Here is an 18564-nt window from a genome sequence, read left to right as displayed (position 1 = left end):
GCGGGAGGTGCTTGAAGCCTGAAGTTGATGATTGTACTCATGATTTCTTGTCCTCCCTCAGGGCGAAGGTGTGCGAGAGCGTCTTTCGGAGCAGCAATATCAGCGCCTGGTGGAGTATGTGAAGCGAGCCTCCCATTATTTCCCTCCCTCTGCTTCATCGCTGCAACTGCAGCCTACAGTGACGCTCGCTGAGCCGCCGCCCACTGTCACCAAGTCATACCGCTATCTGGTCGATCCCGCATTCGCTAAGGTATTTGTAAGCAAGTTCACCATGGTAAAGGATAAAGCCTTAAAAATCGGATTCCACTAATAGTTGTCTTGCTGATATCGATCAGCTGCACTTTTTCACCTACCCATTCATGCAAAATATGCCCTAAAGGAACCGTTTATTGAATTGCCTTTATGAATCCTTATTTTCTACTAAACAAGCATAAGAAATGAATGGCAGACACCGGAACTCAGATTCATTTTTTATTTATCATTGCAAAATAGTTTCTTATGAAGACTGAGTGTAGACATAATGTAGATGGTACATATAGTTCATAAAAGAGCAAAAGACTTCCTGTCAGCTATAATGTAGAATGAAGCCACAAACAACAGCTGCCAACCAAATGAATCGATGTTATTTGATATTGTGTGATGTAACATGTTTTAGAGTAACACTGTACTTTATCACTGTACGTTGATGCCAAACCCTCATGTTTTTGCCTTTTATAATGCGATTGTACTTTGGGGATCTGGGTAAAGTTTCATTACTATGCCTTACAAATTATATTTAGAGAGTATTTATAATAAAAAAATACTATTTGTGTCTGGCTGTCATATGGCTTTAACTGCCACATTAAAAAAATACATTTTTAGGTGTATATATAGGTGTGTACATACATACATATGTATACATATACCCATTTACAGACAGTATATACATCTGGAAAGGTTTTCTTGCATCTCTGATTTAAAAATCTAGTCATAATTCTTTTTTCCATGTTACTGACTTTCTCTCACATGTGACTTGGAGGATGGCCGTGAGGCCTTCTGGTGGCTGCCTTTTCTTCCTGTTGACGTCACACTGCCGTCAGAGGACACTGTGTAGACAGATGTGTTGAGTAGCAGTGACTTCAATGAGATGTCAAGATTAGAATTGCCAGTAGCAGAGATAAGGTCAAAGTTTGAGATTGAGTGTAAAAACCTGAGTATGTGGAGATTGAGGCTTCTTTCTGACTTTGTCTCTTTAGCAGCCTCTCGTTTCTCTTCAGAGCTGCCATGTATTTGGAATACGACCACGAGAACTGAGAAAACATGTTATCAAAACGAATGGACGACATGGCTATGGTAGTTTGAGCTAATTTTATTTTATAGCATTTCATTTGTGTTGTAAATGATCTTACTGGCTTTGGGGAAAACAACGTCAGGCTGCTCGTAGTCTGAGATGCTCTTTTTTCTACCCCCTTATCGTTCTCATTTTGCATGTCATCATTTTCACTCGAACTGCGAGTTAGCCGTTTCACATATTCCTCCTGTACAAAGAGAAGAACTTTAATTTCAAAGTAAGACATGCACAATTATCATGACAATCCATCTTGTAGCAGACCTGAGCTCTCCTCTCATCCTCTTCCTCCTCCTTCCTCCTTTGTCTCCGCACTCTGGCTTTGTGTTTGACTCGTTCATCCTGAAGCATTTCCAGTAACTGACACTCATGTACACTGCTTCTAAGCTCCTGAAACTTGGGCCAAAATCTGAGCAACTCACTGAAAACTGACATCTATGAACATATCGAGAGACACACACACACACACGGCATGGTGTGAAAATGTATGTGCTCCCTTCTTGAATTGTGACTTTTCATATCACAAATGTTGCTGATCATAAAGCCAGTTTTTCATCTTACAAAAACAACCCACGTAAATACATTACCTGTGCCTCTCTGAAAATGTAAGGGCCCAGTTTGTGACGTTTCTCCATAATGTGCTTTGCCTGCTCCAGAGGGATGTCTATCTGCAGGGCCGGAGGTGAGGATGAGTTGATGAAACACTTAATGATTGTGGAGATCTTCTGTTGAATTGTGGCCTCGGCACTGTGAGAATGACACAGGTCCTATAGGAAGGAACCCAATGTAGACAAAAACTCAAAATGGCTGATGGTGTTTACAAAGGAGAGATGCATAATGGTAAACATCAACATGTCCCATAATCCTTACATTAGTCATTTGAAGAAGACAGCCTAATATTTATTGTAAATTATGTACACATTTATGCAAAAATAAGTTCTTAATGTACTTATACTTCATACGATAACAAAAAAATTCTTCTTGGGGCCCCAACAGATTTTGAATCAGCTCTGCTCTCAGAAGGTATATAATGGAACCTGAGATGCTTGTTGTGCTCATCACCAATTTACTATGCCAGAATGTCATCTGTTGTTCATTAAAATCACAATGCTACTGGTAGCCCGAGAACCTTTACCTCCTGTCCGCTAAAGTCATGTGACAAGCAGGTTGCTGCCCGTTTGCATCCAGTCCTGTATTGTCGTACCTTGTACCGCTGCACCTCCAGCCAAAAGAGCACATCATTCTCCAGGAAGTCACCCCTTGGAGAAACAAAGTGCTGGAAGTGCAAACAGGAGGCGGGGTTGAGGAGAAGCCGTCGAAAAAGAAGGATCTCCTTGGAGGAACTCATCCACAAGCCCTGACTCTGTGGAGAAGCATGAGTAGCTTTAGAGATGATCAGAAGTGTCCACAAAGGTCAATAAATAGCATTGTTGCCTCCTCTTGCGGTAAAACATCAACAACAAAAGCAATGAGCTCACACAAAAATGAAATAATGATACTGTTCCCTGGAGAGGTTGCTCTTTTCTAGTGATGACATCATGATCATAAAGATCAAAGTCACAATCATGTTGGTCCTGTAATCACGCTGCTTCAAATGTTCATGTTTTATTCTGTGACATGCCGCCGCGCAGTAGGGATGACAACAGAGCTGCATGGAAAACACTATTAAAGCAAGGTTAGTTATGCTGATGCTTTAATCTTATTTATCCTGGATCCCATTTGGGAAAATTAACCACTGGGCCAAAATGAAGTTTGACAAAGCCAGCGCTGAAAGCCAAGTGGTGAAGTAAATCACACATGTCTCTCCATTCTAACGCTGTGCATGTCGCCTCACCTTCCAGCCTTCTTTTCTTGTCTTGTGTCGATGCGTGCTGTCCTATGACACAAAGTCAAAATGATCACCATAAACATTTGGACTCGTGTGGAAATGCTGCCCACCCTCGTTCATACTTCCCCTCAGCATTTTGTCCCTATGTTTCTGTAGGAAAACCCAAATTTCAACATGCCCTCCTCTTCTTCATCTATTATTTGCACCTTTCTACTCTAATCTCCTGCAGCATGTAATGCTAAACTACCACTGCACCCTAATGAGAAGATCCATGTGGTAACCTTGATAACATGAGTCAGAGCAGCAGAATCTGTGCTTCGTGTGTTACCTGATGAGGCAACCTGAGAGAGTAGTGATGCCATTTTGCGGTTTCTCACAAGTAGCAGACTTGCTAATGAGAACCTGGCGTCTTATCTCAAGGCCGTTAGGCAACAGGAAGCAAAGGCCGCATGGTTTATGTAGAGGAAGTCAAGGCTAGCAAGAGTCCAACATCTTACTCGAGAAATAAATGTGTGTTAGTATGCAGGAAAATGACTTGGCAACAAAGATATGTATTTAATTTATGCCCTTCAAACAAGATGGCACTTGCAATTTAGTCATTTGTCTTCCATTTAGCATGGAATTCATGATTTCAACACCTTGGGGATATCTGGCTTATCATTTTCTGGCTTGAAATAACAGTTCTCAAGGCCCTCATCGTTCATGTTAATGCAATCTGGCAAAATCTAATACCATTTTTAAAGGTAATTTAAGAGTTTTATGTCCAATGTTGGAAGGTGAGTGAGAATAGAAAAATAGAAACGAAAGTGGAAAGGTGAGAGGGCAAAACAGTTTTAGCTTTCAGTATATTACAAGCTATGTCATATGACTGAAAAATAATCTGTATTATGATCACACATTTATCTCCTCCAACCAACACTGCAGTTTCACGATGGATTTTTTTAATCATGTCACTTTATTGCACGGGTGTGGTGCCAATAGACTTGAGACAACTTCTGTTAAACTTGACACTAACTTACACCAGTAGCATTTTGAGTTTTAATTTATTTGCAACTGTGGACTGTCTATTACAATTTCTTAGTTTTTTTTTTTTTTTTGCCACTAAGCTCTTGCCAACATGACCACACATGCTAAGCCACACTCGAGTCTGTTTCAAATTAGTGCCTGTTTGGATTGGAGATGTCAGCTTGAATGTGTCTGCTCCCACACCTCTGATCTGTTTTTGGGTGACATCACTAGGCCTGCCTAAGACCACCAATTTAGAGGAAAAAGAAAAATCTGAAATGTGATTTGTCTACCAAGAATGAGTAATCAGTTTTAGTCGTATTGTTGTCTGCTGTACCTTTGCTTTGCGTTTCCGCCGCTCTCTAAACTCTGCTGTGGCCAGAAACTCAGGCAGCCATTTTTTCTCAATGTGACATCGGATGATCTCCTGGATCTCCACGGTAACTGGCTTTGAGAGACATTTGAATTGCAGAAGCTCCAGTCCACCTGCCAAGTGCAATATCTACACACAAACAGAAACACATTTACAAACACACACACACAGGACTTTAGAGAGTCACTGTCAGACACAGGAAAGCCATGTCGAAGGTGGATGAGTGCACATGTCATTAAATCCACATGAGGCAGTGAGTCTAGTCAGATTAAACCTTCCCACTACGGGAAACCAGACTGAAAATTTCTGACTCATGCTGTTCTCAATATCATTCCCACAATTCACTTATTCCCTTCATCTCCTTTGTCCGCTTTCAGTCCTCATTTATCAGTGTCTTTCCTATTTATAATGCGAATGGAAAATACTGTAGATCTGCAGAATATCATTTGAAAATGTATTTTAAGAAAAGAAAAATGGGCCAAAAATATTTGAGAAATTGTATACATTCAGCATTAGAAAGTACCAGAAAGATTTTTTGTCAATGAATGATTGAATTTGTGGAAGGTTAACAATAATTCTGTCACTCAGATGATAGGGGAGGGAAAACAGTTGAAATTCAAATGTAGTCATAAATACTGAACAAGACAATTGTACAGTGATCTCCTTGAGTGGTCACTTTATTGTGATGGAGGGAGTTGAGTACCCAAATGCTCCTAAAAGTCTAGAAAAAGTGAGCTTCACACCAATGATGTGGTAACCCAGGACAAGCAGGTCTAAGGTGCAAAACCAGACTAGGCAAAGAAAGTCCATTAGCAGTTGAGTGGTCTTTTTGGAATAGACATGGGAAATAATGGTTATGCACAGCATATATTGAAGATACACATAATAATATGTTCGTCTTGGAGCTTTGCCCGCTTTGAGCAATCTTTCAGGCATATTGCTCGAGGCATTCCGTTGAATGGTTCAGTTTTATCGAATGTTTTCTCCAGTGACTTCAATCCTAAACTTTAGTCCCTTGATCTACAAAATCAAAGTGACCAGTTCCCTTAGACAGAATTCTCCCCTACAGGTTGTTTCAATCTAAAAAACTAACTTTAGACAAGAGTTTTCCTCCTACTAGGCTTTCTCTTGTATTGTGGATCCAAACCACAAACCTCGAGCCCACCTCATTTTAATTCTAACCATGTCCGCTATTCTCTGATCCTCCAGTAACACCCTGTCAGAACTGTCAGCAGCAGGTCCACATAAGAGCAGAAGAGAAGAAGTAGAACATTCTAGGAGACCAACAGAGATCTCAGTGTATTAGATGGGGTTTGAAGCCTCGGCGGGAGCTCACGCTAAATCTGGATCTTCATGTTCAATAGTACTTTCCCACGTTCTTGATTGACGATACGGTAATTCTAATTTGAAATGCCATTACACATTCTTTGTACTTTTGTAGTTTTTCTACGTACATGATTCTGTTGCTCTTCAGTGGCGGGACTTTGGGAACTAAAGAAGTAGTTTGTGTTGAGATATTTTTTTGCAATGTGCGAAGACCGGTCCTGTGTTAATGCCTTGTTCCTCTGAGGAGTCTGCCTGTACTGCTCTAGGTCCAGCCAGCATTCCAGGTGGATACTGAAGAAACAACAAACAGATGCACACACTTGGATGAAATTCTATTATCTTGTTTACATGTCAAAACAAATAAGGTATGATGAGAAGTTAAGCACACATGCACATGACAAAAATAATTTTTATCATTACAAAATGAATATTCTTTCTCATTACTCAACACACACGCACGCGCACACGCACTGGACAAATCATTGTTGAGTTTTCCTGATTGCAGGACCACAATTAACTGAATAATAACACTTTAGCACTTCTTAGGAGACAACAGTCCAAGATGAAAACAATGTGTTGCATCCAATAACTCACCTGGCATCTTTATTTCGAAGGAAAGACATAAAATGCCAGATCTCATGATGGTGTCGAAGTAAAGAGCCTAAACGGTAACCTTGGTACTGTGCTGGCACATTGGACCAAGACTCAAGGTCCCGGTGACCCTGAGTGAAGAGCCCGGATGCAGTATTCAATGGTGATGTTATTTGCTGCTGCACACAAAACACACAAAAACAAATGTGTACTTATATCTTACATGGAATATGTTTTCTGCACAGAAGAGTAGTGCCCCTGCACTTTTGAACTAAACATTACTTACTTTTGCACATTTGGTTTTTTAGGCTCACGTGTTTCTTACTCACTTGATGCTTGTTTTGTTTGAATTCTGCATACAAGCTCTGGAGCTCCCTGAATTGCCAAGTGTTCACACAGCGTACATTCTTGTACACGTCTACCTGAACACGTGCAGACAAAGTAACTTCTGATTCACAAAGTCTTACACTTCATTATTAACGATTACATCGTGTATGTTATTGATATTTGCTATTTAAAACACTATGGTTGCACATTCTCCTGAAAAAGAATATTATCAAAAGAAGCAGCAGAAACCATGCTAACCTGCAGGAAGGCTTTTTTGTCCAGGTCAACAAGCGCTGTCCAAGCCTCCATGAGGATGTTCAAGATGTGGTCTTCAACTTTATCAAAGAGCTCCTCAAAAGCAGGCGTCAGCTGGTTGTACACCTCCATCCTAATCTCTTCCTTCATGCCAATGCTCCTGCTGGCAGAGCTATGGAGGTATGTGGAGCAGATAACCTGAAAATAGACAAAAACAACTTAAACACTCCAACAAAGTTTAATACTCAGTTTTAAACAACATTTGCACTAAAACTAACTTGGGCTCCTTCATGTCTAAATGTAGTCTAAACATGAAACTTGCAGCCCAGTTAGCGCTGTTATCGATCATTTAGAAAGAAAGTAAATCCAGTTCTATATTACAAATAAACTAAAACGTGATTTTCTTTCAATATAATGTTTATTAGAGTGGTGGGGCTTAGGTGGTGGTCAGAATCTTTTATAAATCAGAAATTGACAGCATGTTATCTATTGTTCCAAATATTTCTTTTGGACACCTCTGTAGCCAAAAATGCCCCATTATCAGACCCCCCCCCCCCCCAAAAAAAAAAAACGGTTTTCAATCTCTGTCATTACAGTATTGGAAAGAAAATGAGTGCTATTTGTCATTTTTCCCCCAGAATGAACCGTTTTCCTATTGTAGGCTGGCTGATTTTCCCTCGCTATATAATGGAGTTGTGTGCCTACCAAGACTGATTTGTTTGTCTGTGCGTGAAAATCAATGCTTGGGTAGCCTCTAAGAGTGCATTTCTTTGAGTAATTTGGTGGTTCATTTTTAGTTCAACTGTCTGTCAAATGTAGTCTATATTTGTGTGTTTGTGTACCTGAGCTATTCTCTGCACTCTGTAGGGATCCAGTCCATCTTGGTAGAAGAGCTCATGATAGTGCTGGAGATCATTCCAAAAATAAACAGCATTCTCCCATAACTTTGAAGGGAGAGAATTAAAGTAGCAAAGGAATAATCCTCACAAACACATTGAATCACTTGGTGTCATTAAAATAAAGCTTAAATGTGAATGCACAACAAGCCACTTATGTGTTCTACCTGGTTTCCAGACTGCTCACAAAAATGAGTGAAGTATGAGCCAGCCTCGGGGTCAACAAATAGTGCTTGTAAAACCTTTTCCAGTCTTGTGTGCCCTAGTGATTGACTTCTACTTGGGTGAGAATGCTCGCAAAACTGTAATATGCAGAACATGAAATCAGCCATTTGCAGCCATTCGAATAATGTCCTAATTCTTTCACCTGTGGATTGTAGGGAAGCGGAAGCCAAGGTTCAGGACAAGGAGAACAAGGGGTCATTGAGGCCAAATAAGGGCTTACACACCACTCCCTATCAGGATCATTCAGGTCTACTTGGACTTGAGGGGATGTCCAGTAACGAGGAACCCTGTGGGGACAGCAGGAGCATAAATACATGTAATATATAGTCAAAACTCACAAATGCGTACAAAAAAACCTGAAAGTTTGCACCCAAAAAAAATATATCACCAATAGGATGTGATTGACTCCATGACTTTGGGCTGTACTGAGCACAGTCTCTCTTTTGTCCAGCAGGGGGAGGTAGTCAGCCCGAACCTGCAGAGCTGTTGCAAGCGTAGACTGTTCTGACTGCTGCTTAGCAGGTAGCGGCTCCTCATTAAAGCCAAAAAGCTGAGACAAACAACATATTGCATTTCAAACACACTGCTGCATTTTGCTACATTTCTTAGAATGTAAACAAAGATGGCAAAGACAAAGCAGTAGTGCGCTGATCACCTGTTCTCCCTCTCTCTGTTTAGGGTTTTCAGCCTCTCAATGTCCATCCAAAGACTTAACAACCTGCCTCCTGTTGTTCCACGCAAAAACTCCTTGAAGTCATCCATGCCTGGTTGGTTGCCTTGGTGACAGCCACCATGGCAGCAAACATCCTGGACTGTTTCCGTATCTGAACTTGCCTCAGACATTTTGCTCTTATTCCCATTACAAATTTCATTGCCTCGACTCCATTTTTGGCATTCTTTTTTAGTGTTCTCATCAACTGAACTGTGCCAATGCATACACTTGCATTTTTTATCGATGCAAGTAGACCTTTTGTGGTTCTGTGCGGTCAACATAAAGACAGCATCGTCAACTACCTGTTGAACTATTCGGGCTGCCAGGTCTTGCAAATCCAGTTCCGAGGCCTCTTCGTGTATTTGCTTTTCTTGAGATGCGTCTGATGCCTCTCGGATGTTGATGTCAGCACCGTAGAGGGTTGACGCAAAGGAAGTGGAGGAAGTGGTAGACAGCTTGGAAGAACGCCTTGATGATTCACTGACATTTCTGTGGACTTGTGCGCTGTGGCCAGAGGATGTACAGAGCAGCTGATGTATTCTCACACGACCTTTACAGGGAGGCATTAGTTTGTGCTCAGACGTTTGTATAACCTGGTTATGTTAACTTATGAGCACAACTGTATTTTAACTGGCAAATGTCAAATTTATAAGCATCAACCTTGTTTAGATGAATTGTTCTTGTGAGCACGGAATCCTTCTTTGTCACTCAGAACAGCCGTGGCTAGACGACAGTTGCATGTACTCCTGTCGATGTTTATATTTCGTGCCCACTGAAACAACAACTTGGATAATCTACAGATGAAATGGGATGCACTCAGAAACATAGTACACATATAAATGATATGCGACATATCTTGTTACACAAACTGTATCAAAAGAAATAAGGAAATGCACCTTATGCAATGATAGATTTTTTTTAAATAAATGAAGTACAGTAATGTGATGTGAAGCATACATTGTGCTGTATAGACAAATTCATACTGATGTTTTCATTTCATGCATTGTACCTGTACTCATGGTAGCAGCTGCTTTGAAGGAAAAAAGTCAATCTTTCCTTTATAATCCACTGAATCCCCTGTTTTCTGTCCAGACACTACAATGCCAGGGAATGTGACAAAAGAAGTAGAAAAAAAAGGACATTCTTTTATCAACAAAGTAAGTTAATCATATTCTGTCTTGCTCTGCAAATGATAATCATACTTTACTTACCGAGACAGCATAACTGTTGTCCACCAAAGGGGTTTTTGCCAGCGCTTTGACATTCTTATGAAGGATCTGTGATTTGGTGTATTCTAGTGCCGATCTGATTTTGTTGAAGGTGAACTCGGCCGCGTCGCTTGGCACCTCGAACTGATCCGTCTCCTCATTGTACAGCAAAGCCTGTGGGAAACACTGGGAAGATATACAAATTATTACACAAGAGAATGAAGGTTTGTTTTATTTTTTTCTCTAAAAATGCTTGACCTCAATAATAATAGAAATGAATTTACCGGCAGACTTAAAAATCTATTTAACGTGTGAACAAACAGGTGATCGGAGGTCAGGAAGTTCTCCTGTGAGCAGGTGAAAGGGCACAATATTAAACTGCTATGTTGTAAATTGTGAAATAACTTGTCAAATAAGTTTTAAAAGGTGTACTCACAAAATTATGAACAGTAAGCTGGGGAAACTCTGCCAAAAAAAAATGTTGGTAGAAAATTTCAAATGTGACAAATTCCAAAAGTAAAGTTTTGAGAGACAACTCTTACCTATTGAAATGTCACTATACATGACTAGTGCCTCAAAAAGACCAATTCCTCATGCAATACTTGTGGAAAATCGGGTAACAAAGCTTTATGTAACTACACACTGTAGGTTGCTATGGAAGTGGATTCACTTTCACAATGGGAGGGGGTGGTTGGAGGTAAAAGTTTAACAAAAGACGAGTGGAATGTGAAAGGATGTATTTGGTCTCGTTGGAGACATTTTAAACTCCAAATCACAATGTAGGATTTTTTTAAAAAATCTTAAATGGTTATGAGTTGATCTCCCCTTCCCCAATATTGTATTACTTATTCTGAGTCGGTAGTTTTATTATATAGCAGAAAATGACAGATGCGGTAAATGACCACTAGATGTCACTAGACATCTAAAAATATATGTTTCCAGACGAGGTCAAACAAGGTGAACAAATTGTTAAAGACCGTTTTATTTAAGAAATGCGATTGATTAAAAATGATCTGAAATCACAACGAAGCCTCAAAGCATACTTCAATATATATATATAAAAAGTACATCAACCACAGATGCCATGTGATTTAAGATTTTACAAAATGTGATTAAAAAGGCAAACTTTGCTAGGAAGAAAAAAAATTGTACAGAAGTTGCTCATAGACTCCTAGCAACATGGGACTTCGTTTAACTTAGTCTCCTCAGTGTCATAAATACATTTATAAAACAATTTGTGAATGTAATCCTTTGCATCGACTTGATCATAGTCTCCTAATGTTCCGCTTGCTCTCTGCACTGCCCGGAAGTAATCCATCTTTCTTGCGACGGCCTGCAGACTTGCTGGCACATTCTTTGGAGCCATGGAAAGCACACAAGCACTTTGTGCAAAACTCAAACGCGCAGTCAGCTCTGGTGCAAACACCCTCGGCTTTCACAGTTTGACACTTTGCAGGATGCTGACATCGAGGACAATGTCTGAGGCATTCGTCGTTGAAGAGGGTTTTAGCAACCTGAAAGAAAAAGGTTTATAATATAATAATATAACCCGACTTTATTTTTTGGCAGGCGGACTTTTTTATTTATGCCAAGCACTTCAAAGTATTTAAAATCCCAAAAAATCTAAAGCCAAAAAAAAAACACCACCACCAGACAGTTATGAAACGTACCTCGATGAACTTGTCTCGTTTGCTGCTGCTGCCCAAAGATAAAGTGCTGTAATGTAAAGGGGTTAATGTGCGGGTCCCAGACTGTGGTGTGCAATGATTGGAGGTTCTAGACTGGGCCTGGACAGTTTTGAGGGGTGACCTTTTAAGCAGAGCCAATCTCGTCTCAGCATCAGCAACATACGCAGTGCTGCCATTCTAGAAAATGACAAAGATTAAAGGTTTGGGAGAAGAAGAACAAGAAAAAAAAAAAAAAAGTGTGATGCACACTAAGCGTCTGATATAGTTTTTCCTGTTTCTCTACCTCTTGAGCAGCTTCCACTTCACTCTGGTAAATTGTTCTCCTGGAATGAGCTTGCTTGTCCTGCTGGATTATTTCATCCCAGTCCTTACACACCTGACCACACCTGCAAAAACATGAATCAATGCATTTTACTTAACGTCATACTGAAAATTTTTGCCACAATGCATGGGTCTATTTATTTATTTTATTATGTATTTATTTTTATGTATTATATTATGATCCAATAAAACGTAAAAGTCAATGTAACGGTTAAAAAAAACAAAAAAAACAATAAAACAACCTTGAATTCACCCACCTATAATGAATGATAAAATCAAAATCTGACCTGCAGACACACTCAGCAGACAGATGACTCAATATGACAGCCAAGATGTGCCTGAGGTTCCTCTTCCTTAGCTCCGTCAATATGTCCACCTTGCCTAGGCCCATCTTGCGGCCAATCAGCCCTGCCAGCGGCATAGTTATCCCGAACAAGTCGGGTGTCTCACCAAGAGCTGCGATGGTCCTCAGCTCCTCTTTTAAACTTGGACTTTGGCCAGCAAACATCTTGGCCCTCTGCTCACACAAAGTGTGTATCAGCTGTAAAGCGGGCGTCAGTGAGAGCTTGGATGTGGATGTCTCCAGGGGGGTCACATTGGAATTCACAGATGTGCCGCTAGAAGGTGTGATGCTGTCAAGCTTGGCTGTGCTTTCACTTTGAGGCGTTCTATAGCCTTGTTGGGTTGACACCAGTCCATCAGAGGTTGTATTGACACATTTCACAGAGAGAACCCTGCTAGGGGTCTCTCTGACAAAAACCTCATCATCTTTACATGTTCTGCTGTGGCACTGAATACGTTGATGCTTTCTGTCCGTCAGGTCTTCCTCGGACAACGAGCCTCCTTCCCTTAGAGTGGAAAGTCTGCGCTGTCGTTGCAAACGGGAACGCCGTTTCCCATCCGTCAGGTTGGGGGTTTCTGCATTTCCTTTTGAGGCAGAAAGCAGCAATTCTTGGAACGAGCCATCGTGGTCGACAGAAGAGTCTTGGGATTTATCGAGGGAGCTGAAGCCACTGTCCTCGCATGGAGACCTGCAGCAGGATTTGCATCACATGTGCCTTCAAGTTACTTGATTGAGAAGTAAATTTAAAAAAAACATCACTGACAAGTGACCGATGGATAATCTTGGTTTTTTTTTTCTTTTTTCTAAACGGGTAAGCATACCTGATACATTTAGGTGTATCTGTGGAAGACAGTGTGCACAAGACGTTGGATGATTCATGCAGGGCACTCGTCAGGTTGTTGACGGGAGAAGGAGAGTTGTCCTTGGATGACCCTAGCAGCAATTTGCTTAAGCACGGTGCTTCTACATTAAGTTGATCAGAAGCATGAAAGTGCTGACTGAAATCGTCTGAGAGCGAAAGCCGTCCCTCCAGTCTGTTGCTGTCACCTAGGTTGAAGGTACCATCCTCAAGAGTGGAAGTCCTTACCTGAGAGAAGAGCAGACGGCGTTTCCTACTACATAATGGGAAATCCTGCTCCAATTTTAAAGCGTCTAAGGTCAAAGCCTGTGGCGCTGTGTCCAGAGAGTCAAAAGACACACTAAGATCATGGTTGGACCCAATTGACGATTCTATCGGTGCGGTACATGGGGACTTTGTGTTGTCCCTTTTGACAGCTTTCGTGGCATTGCACATTGCAAGTCTATGTCGCAGAGAGCCATAGCTCTTGGATGCTCTGGGAGTTTCACACCAGTTCAGAGTGGAGGAGCGCTGAAGCCCCCGGGTGTCTTTGTGCAAAGATCTGATCCTGCTGCTTTCCTGAGGGGTGACAGCAAGTCTGACATTCTCTTTGGGCGTGTCACAGAGGTCCACTGAAGCCAAAGATCCGCAGGAGTCAAATCCACTAATGCTCTGTGGACTGTGGAATGAACCTGAGTAGCCGCTGTCAAAACACTCATAACATTCTTTGCCTTTGCAGTTGACATGGTGGACATTGGATTCAGGGGTACACTGCATTTTTGACCTCCTGTCTCCCCAAACAGCAGCGCTCCTACAGAGGCCTGCAAAAGACAAAACAGAAATTCAAATTCCAAGTCATGTCAGACACACACACACTGTTATAGCTTAAATGTCAAGAGATAGGTTAGGCTCAAACTCACTAAATTTGGGGTGGATCAGTGTGCATTGAGTTTAGTATACAGATGCACTTTTCCTGCGCAGGGATTTTCAACTTGCCAGTTTGGAATGCCACATTAGCAAGGTGGTGATACCACAATATGTGTGCTCCAGTGTTTGTCCATCTGTTTGTTTGAGTGAGGAAAGTATTAGCACACCCCTGTGAATGAGGTAGAATGTTCTTTGCATTCAAATGCGGCATTTTTGTAAAGACCATCTATAGCTAAATTGGAACGATGTTTTATTCAACAATGATTTAATAATCTTGGTCCATCATTTTGGATCCAAAACAAATTTGGACTGAGAAGACACTTATCCTCTCCTACTGTACAAGCAGCACAATTTTCACACCCTCTATGTTGCAAATCTCTTTGATCATCAAAAGACATTGTCATTTTACTCTGCTCACAAAAAGTCATATGGGCATATTCAACTGATCGCCGTGATACCGAATGTCAAACGATTAAACCCGACTGCAAGATGCCGCCGTTTGGCGAGCTGTTGACGCCAAACCTGCCAGATGAGATGACTGACCATAGACTTGTGCAGCTTGCATCACATTTTATGCAACTGGTGTCGTTAAGCAACACCTTACGATTTTATTGTGTTATTTCTGTTTTGCATCTATTTTCACTCGTGCAATCACGGTAGCCTGACTACAAGTAGAAATTTAAGTCAAGCCAAACACTCTACCAGTTAAATTATTACCTGGACGGGACTTAATTTGTTAAAAGAATAGAGAAACACTTACCCTAAAATACCACCGAAGTACCACGGTCGGGCGAGTGTGGACTTCAGTTGACACCGCGTGCCCTAATTGCAGTCAAGTACTTTTTTTTTTGCAAACATTGCAACTCAAACTGACGCTAGTGTTGGCTCGTGAGTGAACGATTCGTTCAAAAGAACTATTTCTTTTTCAGTGAACGCGAGTGACCGAATCACTTCCTAAAGTGATTCGTTCTTTTTTCAGTGCATGTAACTTCAACCAGTCGGTGTCGGTAATGCGCATTAAAGCTGGTGCCACCACGCCGTAAATCAAAAGGAAGAAGAAAATGACGTAACTTCCCGTTCACGAACGAGTCGTGAATTGCATTTCCCGTTCTCCAACTGAACGGATCTGTGAGTGAACGCGTCAGTGAGTGAGTGATTTGCATTTCCAGTTCATCGCGAGAACGGATCAGTGAGAGAACGAATCCTGACTTTCCCGTTCGCGAACGAGTCAACGGGTGAACTGCCTTCCTTCCTTCCCGTGCATCAACGGATCAGTCAGTGAACGTGTTGCGTCTCCCTCCTGGCGTGAACTACAGTATATAAACCAGAATGTAGATTTACGATTTGCCGAGGAAAGAAAGAACCACTCACTGAAACACCACTTCTTTTATGCACGTTTTCTCCGAGCTAACGGCTAACTTTATTGCATGAAGGGATGTGCCGTTATGCAACAACGGGGAGAATATGCTTCTCTTTGGGTAATCTTGATTTTATAACACTTATAGTAGTTTTTCAATAACGTGTATGCATATATACGCCTTAATTTAGTTATCCAATATATCTACTGCAATTTCACATTAGATTGCTGGTTTGAAATTTACTTTATCATTATTATTATTTTGTTATTACTATTTTAATGAACATTAAAATCTGTTAAAACTTGTCTGGTGTTTATTCCTTTTTATTTTATGGGCATGAAAACAAAAATCTGACATTTGCTTTGTATGACAGTATGTATATGTGTTTTACGTTATATAATATGTAATATAAAAAAGAATGAATAAATAAAATGTAGCGAACGATTCCGTGAATGATTCTTTTTAACAAATATTTTGAGTGAACTGATTCGAACTGGAATGCAAATCACTAGTACAAATCAGTGCAGACGACCACAGGCTGCCAAGTCAAAATAGCTGACTGGCTAGTGACACGGGCTCTCACTCGGTAGAACCTGGTTCAATCCCAGGTATGAGCATATATCTAAAGTTGCTTTTAGAATTGGGACCTTGCTTTGTATGCATATGTAATCAAATGCAAGTATTTATGTGTAAATACATAAGGTGGCCCTGCCCCTAAGTTGGCGGAGCAAACCAATGGATCACGCCCACATGTTTTTAACGAGGGTCACTTGGAAAACATATTGGAACGCGGCCCCAAGGACTGGCGCTTGACACCTGTGACCTTTGACCATGATATTCCCCTAATAAAGTGGCCTGTTATTAGGTACACTTGAAAATGGCGGTGTGCCTAATGGAGTGTCTGTGTGATTTCCTCGTTAAGTGCACCTGCGTGAAAAGTTTTAGCTCCTGCAGAACGTGAAAGTGACCAAAAACTTTTCACGCAGGTGTGTTTAACAAGGGTAACTTGGAAAACATATTGGAACGTGGCCCCAAGGACTAGAGCTTGACACCTCTGACCTTTGACCATGACATTTCCCTAATAAAGTGGCCTGTTATTAGGTACACTTGAAAATGGCCGTGTACCTAATTGAGTGTCCAAGTGACGTCACAGATCAAACAGCCAATCAGAAAGTGGGGGTGAGGGCGGGTGTGGCACTTTTCACTTTCTGTGAAGCTTTGACCACTTTTTGATTTATAAAAAAAAAAAAAAAAAAAAAAAGAAGGATCAGTGTGTGTGTGTGTGTGGGGGGGGGGGATGATTTGTTGAACGGTTCGTTTGAACGAATCTTTTGAGTCAACTGATTCTAAAGATTCAGTTCACTTAAAAGAACTGGAATGCACATCACTATCATGCGATGTTTAGGTGCTTTAAGATGAGCAACTTCTAACAGAGAAGAGTGCGCATGGAGTTTTTTTTTAAACACATAAAAAAAGAAAGAAAAAGTGGCTCCAGAACATTTTAGCCAATTTGGTTGTCACTTTCAATCTCAAACTAGTTATAGTATTCAGGAATGAATAATGACCTCAAATGTAATGTGCATATTAACAAAAAGATGATAATGAAACACAACAACGACGTGAGGAGCGTAGAATTCAAATAACCTCTCGATTTTATTCCATCAGTATGGTGAAGAATTGAACTGCAAACGCTTTTAAATTAAAAACCATGTCACGAGTGTAACAGAGATAATGCTGATCACTTTGAGTTGAACAAGTCTTTGGTCAATTCGTGAGCTGTGACTAAACTATATAGTGTACGTACCTTCCATTCAACATGTGTGAGTGTTCCATAGTGTAGTGGTTAGTGCTCTGGACTATCACCCCAGCGACCTGGGTTCAAATCCCGGAGGGACCAATAAAATATTTTATCATGGAAAATTTGCAACACAGGGTTAGAGGTTAGAGCTAGGTTTAAAGGGCTAGAGACACCGGTATATGTATAAATCGGTTTTAGTTAGCTTAGAAATATAAATTGACGCTCGAAACAACGAAAAGGAAGCTGTTGCTCTAACCTAACCTAACACCCTAACCCTCACCCTTGTTGTTTACCAGCTCAGTGGCCTAAGAGGAGAGTGTCCGCCCTGAGATTGGGAGGTTGTGGGTTCAAACCCCTGCCGAGTCATACCAGTGACTATAACAATGGTACCCATTTCTTCCCTGCTTGGCACTCAGTGTAAGGGGTTGAAATGGGCCCCCCCCCCTGCTGCTAAATAATATTAAAAGCAAATTTCAAACCAGCAATCGAATGTGAAATTGCAGTAGATATATTGGATAGCAATATTTAGGCGTATATAGGTATACACATTATTTAAAAACGACTATAAGTGTTATACTACGATACAAGTGTTTACCAGCTCAATGGCCTAAGAGGAGAGTGTCCGCCCTGAGATTGGGAGGTTGTGGGTTCAAACCCCTGCCGAGTCATACCAGTGACTATAACAATGATACCCATTTCTTCCCTGCTTGGCAATCAGTGTAAGGGGTTGAAATGGGGCCCCCCCTGCTGCTCACGATCATTGGGACTAGCCTTAGGGTTAGGCTTGCTCTTGCTGTGCTTAGGGTTAGGGTTAGGGTTTGTGTTTGGCTTAGGCTTGCTCTCGCTTTTGCTGTGCTTAGGGTTAGGCTTGCTCTTGCTGTGCTTAGGGTTAGGGTTAGGGTTTGTGTTAGGCTTAGGCTTGCTCTCGCTTTTGCTGTGCTTAGGGTTAGGCTTGCTCTTGCTGTGCTTAGGGTTAGGGTTTGTGTTAGGCTTAGGCTTGCTCTCGCTTTTGCTGTGCTTAGGGTTAGGCTTGCTCTTGCTGTGCTTAGGGTTAGGGTTTGTGTTAGGCTTAGGCTTGCTTTTGCTGTGCTGAGGCTTAGGGTTAGGCTTGCTCTTGCTGTGGTTAGGGTTAGGGTTAGGGTTTGTGTTAGCGTTAGGCTTGCTTTTGCTGTGCTGAGGCTTAAGGTTAGGCTTGCTCTTGCTGTGGTTAGGGTTAGG

General features: G+C 41.2%; 3 protein-coding genes across 8 annotated transcripts in view; 1 reads left to right on the top strand and 2 right to left on the bottom strand.

The window, feature by feature from the left end:
* The window catches only part of vps13b (vacuolar protein sorting 13 homolog B), a 210759-nt gene extending 209948 nt beyond the window's left edge, over positions 1–811 (top strand). For all 3 annotated transcript variants that reach the window (XM_088386303.1, XM_088386304.1, XM_088386305.1), the window contains one exon: positions 62–811. In XM_088386303.1, the coding sequence (XP_088242429.1) occupies positions 62–310 (249 nt within the window). In that variant the 3' untranslated portion in view covers positions 311–811. The remainder of the gene's footprint in view (positions 1–61) is intronic.
* On the bottom strand, positions 489–10741 carry rgs22 (regulator of G protein signaling 22). 3 transcript variants are annotated; one of them, XM_088386307.1, is made up of 23 exons: positions 10616–10741; positions 10510–10538; positions 10358–10420; positions 10077–10259; positions 9875–9960; positions 9526–9659; positions 8809–9415; positions 8542–8703; positions 8296–8440; positions 8096–8230; positions 7875–7976; positions 7036–7230; positions 6780–6872; positions 6454–6629; positions 5988–6150; positions 4498–4662; positions 3162–3203; positions 2532–2690; positions 1915–2094; positions 1592–1762; positions 1389–1517; positions 1190–1289; positions 489–1085 (listed from the first exon to the last, which is right to left on the bottom strand). In XM_088386307.1, the coding sequence occupies exons 1-23, from the start codon at positions 10635–10637 to the stop codon at positions 988–990; spliced, it is 3339 nt and encodes a 1112-aa protein (XP_088242433.1). In that variant the 5' UTR covers positions 10638–10741; the 3' UTR covers positions 489–987. The 3 variants fall into 3 exon arrangements, with proteins under 3 accessions (XP_088242433.1, XP_088242434.1, XP_088242435.1); XM_088386308.1 differs by having other exon boundaries at positions 1389–1514; XM_088386309.1 differs by having other exon boundaries at positions 6454–6581.
* A 304-nt stretch (positions 10742–11045) lies between these two features.
* fbxo43 (F-box protein 43) lies at positions 11046–15108 on the bottom strand. 2 transcript variants are annotated; one of them, XM_088386310.1, is made up of 6 exons: positions 14951–15108; positions 13247–14084; positions 12370–13113; positions 12045–12147; positions 11744–11938; positions 11046–11587 (listed from the first exon to the last, which is right to left on the bottom strand). In XM_088386310.1, the coding sequence occupies exons 2-6, from the start codon at positions 14038–14040 to the stop codon at positions 11339–11341; spliced, it is 2085 nt and encodes a 694-aa protein (XP_088242436.1). In that variant the 5' UTR covers positions 14041–14084; positions 14951–15108; the 3' UTR covers positions 11046–11338. The 2 variants fall into 2 exon arrangements, with proteins under 2 accessions (XP_088242436.1, XP_088242437.1); XM_088386311.1 differs by lacking the exon at positions 14951–15108 and adding an exon at positions 14184–14367.
* Positions 15109–18564: the final 3456 nt, after the last annotated feature.

Source organism: Syngnathus floridae, chromosome 10 (assembly GCF_059516105.1).
Source record: "Syngnathus floridae isolate MCC-2025c chromosome 10, RoL_Sflo_1.0, whole genome shotgun sequence".
Lineage (NCBI taxonomy): Eukaryota > Metazoa > Chordata > Actinopteri > Syngnathiformes > Syngnathidae > Syngnathus > Syngnathus floridae.
This window is presented reverse-complemented; position numbering and strand designations above follow the sequence as displayed.

What these genes read in the sequence shown, in the direction of transcription:
- rgs22 (XM_088386307.1), bottom strand. Translation starts at nt 10,637, where the DNA reads ATGTATAGTGACATTTCAATAG. An exon ending in AACAGAGAGAGGGAGAACAG is followed by an intron (nt 8,704 to 8,808) that starts GTGATCAGCGCA and finishes TGTTTGTCTCAG; the next exon opens with CTTTTTGGCTTTAATGAGGA. An exon ending in CTTCGAAATAAAGATGCCAG is followed by an intron (nt 6,151 to 6,453) that starts GTGAGTTATTGG and finishes TTGTTTCTTCAG; the next exon opens with TATCCACCTGGAATGCTGGC.
- fbxo43 (XM_088386310.1), bottom strand. Translation starts at nt 14,040, where the DNA reads ATGCAGTGTACCCCTGAATCCAATGTCCACCATGTCAACTGCAAAGGC. An exon ending in GATACACCTAAATGTATCAG is followed by an intron (nt 13,114 to 13,246) that starts GTATGCTTACCC and finishes ATCCTGCTGCAG; the next exon opens with GTCTCCATGCGAGGACAGTG. An exon ending in AACGAGACAAGTTCATCGAG is followed by an intron (nt 11,588 to 11,743) that starts GTACGTTTCATA and finishes TTTTTCTTTCAG; the next exon opens with GTTGCTAAAACCCTCTTCAA.